Source organism: Amphimedon queenslandica, unplaced genomic scaffold (genome assembly GCF_000090795.2).
Source record: "Amphimedon queenslandica unplaced genomic scaffold, v1.1 AMPQUscaffold_12958, whole genome shotgun sequence".
Classification (NCBI taxonomy): Eukaryota; Metazoa; Porifera; class Demospongiae; order Haplosclerida; family Niphatidae; genus Amphimedon; species Amphimedon queenslandica.
The window spans coordinates 1-3,256 of NW_003546806.1; the positions used below are offsets into that span (position 1 = coordinate 1).

At 36.2% G+C, this 3,256-nt stretch overlaps 2 protein-coding genes across 2 annotated transcripts; one reads left to right on the forward strand and one right to left on the reverse strand.

Moving 5' to 3' along the window:
• Positions 1-463: 463 nt before the first annotated feature.
• On the forward strand, positions 464-1,987 carry LOC109586060 (glutamate-rich protein 6B-like). Its single transcript, XM_020002233.1, has 7 exons — positions 464-714; positions 855-927; positions 1,011-1,087; positions 1,130-1,277; positions 1,333-1,404; positions 1,450-1,529; positions 1,577-1,987. Exons 1-7 carry the CDS (start codon positions 572-574, stop codon positions 1,719-1,721), a joined length of 738 nt encoding a protein of 245 aa, XP_019857792.1. The 5' UTR covers positions 464-571; the 3' UTR covers positions 1,722-1,987.
• On the reverse strand, positions 1,792-3,119 carry LOC105314372 (proline-, glutamic acid- and leucine-rich protein 1-like; the record flags this gene model as incomplete). Its single annotated transcript, XM_020002234.1, has 4 exons — positions 1,792-2,061; positions 2,155-2,281; positions 2,326-2,455; positions 2,513-3,119. Coding segments are annotated over 4 exons (942 nt in total), but the record flags the coding sequence as incomplete, so codon positions are not given.
• Positions 3,120-3,256: the final 137 nt, after the last annotated feature.

The window sequence follows — 3,256 nt, forward strand, 5'->3', positions numbered from 1 at the left end:
CGCAACATAAGTACATGTATATGCATAAAAAACATTATAAAAATAGAGAATTCTCACTTTTTCATTTTTGGCAAAATTTGGCCCAAGACCCTGTACTATAGTACAGGGACTTTTGTCCGATTTTGAAGCAACTTTAAAAATTCATAAAAAATTCAATTTTGATTGGAATCAACTCAAACTTTCTACGCAACATAAGTACATGTATATGCATCAGAAAATGTTATGAAAATGGAGAATTTTCACTCTTTTGATTTTTCGCAAAATTTGGCTCGTGACCCTGTACTATAGTACAGGGACTTTTGTCTGATTTTGGAGCAACTTAAAAAAATTTTTTTAAAATCCAATTTCGATCGAAATCAACTCAAACTTTCTACACAATATAAGAACATGTATATGCATCCAAAAACATTATAAAATGGAGAATTCTCACCTTTTGATTTTTGGTGAAATTTGGCCCATGACCCTATTATAGCCCATGTTTCTTAGCCTAATGATTTGACACTGCACTAAAGAGAGTGAGCCATGCTGCTGATATGTACTAATAGGAAAAAAGAAAAAGAAGAAGCAACCAATGCCAGTAGTGCTTCCATTACCATCAATACCCATTGATGATGCTCCTCCAGATGATGCTAGTTGTGGATACATTGACAAGATATGCTATAGCTCTGGACAACCGCTCTCAGTTATACTACCAGATAATACCGGACAAGTATAGTATCCTTAAACAATTGATGCACGTGAAATATTATAAATATTATGAACATCACTGCAGATAACAAAATAGTTAATCTTCTTGATTTTTTAGAAATATTGTTTAATAAAGGAATTGTTTTTTGACTTAACTTTGGTCACAGTTATCCTTCAGATAATTTAGCATTACTTCAAGTAACTCTTCATCCATCAATCAACGTGTACTTAATATTCAAAGTGAGCCAGTAGCTAAATATAGTAACACCGTTAATTAATGAAAAGGCTAAATTTAGTAACGCTATAAATTATTCTAAAAATAGGACAGCAAAAGAGGTGATTTGATTGGTTATGTTGATGATTATGGGAGGGGCTGGGTAAAGGGAGATTATTCAATAAGGTAGGCTTATGTCACATGACAATCACATGACTAGGTTTTTAGGTTTCTGAGTACGCTACATGAAGGTTTTCTGTTTGATAATTCTGGGAGGAGCAAGACGTGGGTTTGGTCCGATAGTGGAACCTATTCTCTTCACCTTCCTCTTGTGTTCAGACTAAACCAATACCTCACTATAAAATACAACAATCACGTAAATAATAATAATAATAATTACAATGTCAATTTTTAAAACTCTCTCTTTTTAGGATGACATAAGTATTACTCTCACGGCCCAACAGAAACAGCACAAGATTCAGATAAAAAGAGTCGTCACCATGGTAACTAATACTTTCTTAATCTAACATTGTCATCTTGTCTCTTAGGCTGGGACAGGAAAACCCGCGGTTGATAAAACTGTGAAATATTACAACAAAGAACTGGAGAAAATGACACACAGATTCAAGTAATAAATGCCATGAGAATAACTCTTTTTGAAATTCTTTTCTTTAGCTCACATTTGAGCAGTTTCCAGCAGTCAATAAAGCTGTACAACAGCTCAGGGAAAAGCAAGGTGTTGCCTCCAATTAATGGCAGTCGAACAATTTTTAAAAGAGCAAGAAACAGCAGCGTTGGGACAGTAACGTTTCAACAATAACGTAATTTAATCAATGATAATAATAATATATAATATATTATTTATAATAATTATTATTGTACAAAAGGAATGTCTTTCAAAAACTTGAAAGGATCTCAATTTAAAAAAAAGAAACAAACACAGCAGCTCACAAAAGCACACACGCACAATAATTGACTAATCACAAACAACAAAAATAATAATAATAATAATAATAATAATAAATCGGCCATAGACACGCCCACCCAAACACACAGTCGTACAGAAGATTGTTTTAAATTTCCTAATTCCACCACTCATCTTTATCGTCATCGTCATCATCACCAAATAACGGATTAGGAGGAGGTTTTGCCTTTGTGGTCTAACAAATTAACAAAACAGTTAAGTTACCATTTTATAAAAGTTAATTAACTAGTTAAAAGTAAAATGGCTACCACTTTCTTCTCTTCCTTACCTCGGGTGAATCTTTAGTGGGTTCGTCTTGTTTAGCAGCTGGTTCTGGAGCGGAAGGTGACAGAAACAGATTATCATCTTCATCTTGACCGAAAGCAAAATCTGATGAAGCTCCAAATATTGAGGAACTAAAAAAAATTATTAAAATGTACTTAAAATTTTCATTTCTTACTCTATTTTTTCTTTATCATGTTTGACTGTTTCTTTTGTTGAAGAGGACGTGGCCTTATCATTACTTGTAATAGAGAAAAAATCATCGTCGTCATCGTCATCGTCAAATAGGCCACCACCCTTTTTCGGAGCTGAAGAAAACATGAAAAACAATTTTTAAAATAATAAAAAGATAAAAATAAAATTACTTTGTTTGGCTGGTTGGACTGGTGAACGGGGAGGGGGAGATGGAGAAGGCTGTGGTGAAGGGTCTTTAATTATCGGAGACTCTGGTCTATCAGTGGGAGGGGTTTGGACAGGGGGTGTGGCTTCATGATGATCGACTTCTTCCTTTGAAAACTTATCAGCTGGAGGAACCTCCTGTTTATCCTCCTCCTCCTCCTCTTCTTCTTCCTCCTCCTCCTCTTCTTCCTCTTCTTCTTCCTCCTCCTCCTCCTCCTCTTCCTCTTCCGGTAATGGAGGAGGCTCAACTTTAGTGTCTCCATCAGTTTCTTCTTTAACAACAACTACAGTTGCTTCCTCTTCTTCCTCCTCTTCTTCCTCCTCTTCCTCTTCCTCCTCCTCTTCAAGAGGTGGAGGTGACTGCCGTCCATTAGTTTCCTCTCTTATGTTTATCTCTGGTACTTCCTTTGGATCTTTATCATCGTCAGTACCCGTTTCATCCTTCTTTTCTTCCTCTTCTTCCTTTGTCTCTTCTTCTTCCTCTTCTTTCTCCTCCTCTTCTTTCTCCTCCTCCTCCTCTTCTTCTTCTTCTTCTTCTTCTTCTTCTTCTTCCTCCTCTTTTGTTTCCTCCTCCTCCTTTGTCTCTTCTTTCTCCTCTTCCTCCTCCTCCTCCTCTTCTTCTTCTTCTTCCTCCTCCTCCTCTTCCTCCTCCTCCTCCTCTTCTTCCTCCTCTTTCTTTTCTACTTCTTTCTCAGGTTTAAGTGCCTTTA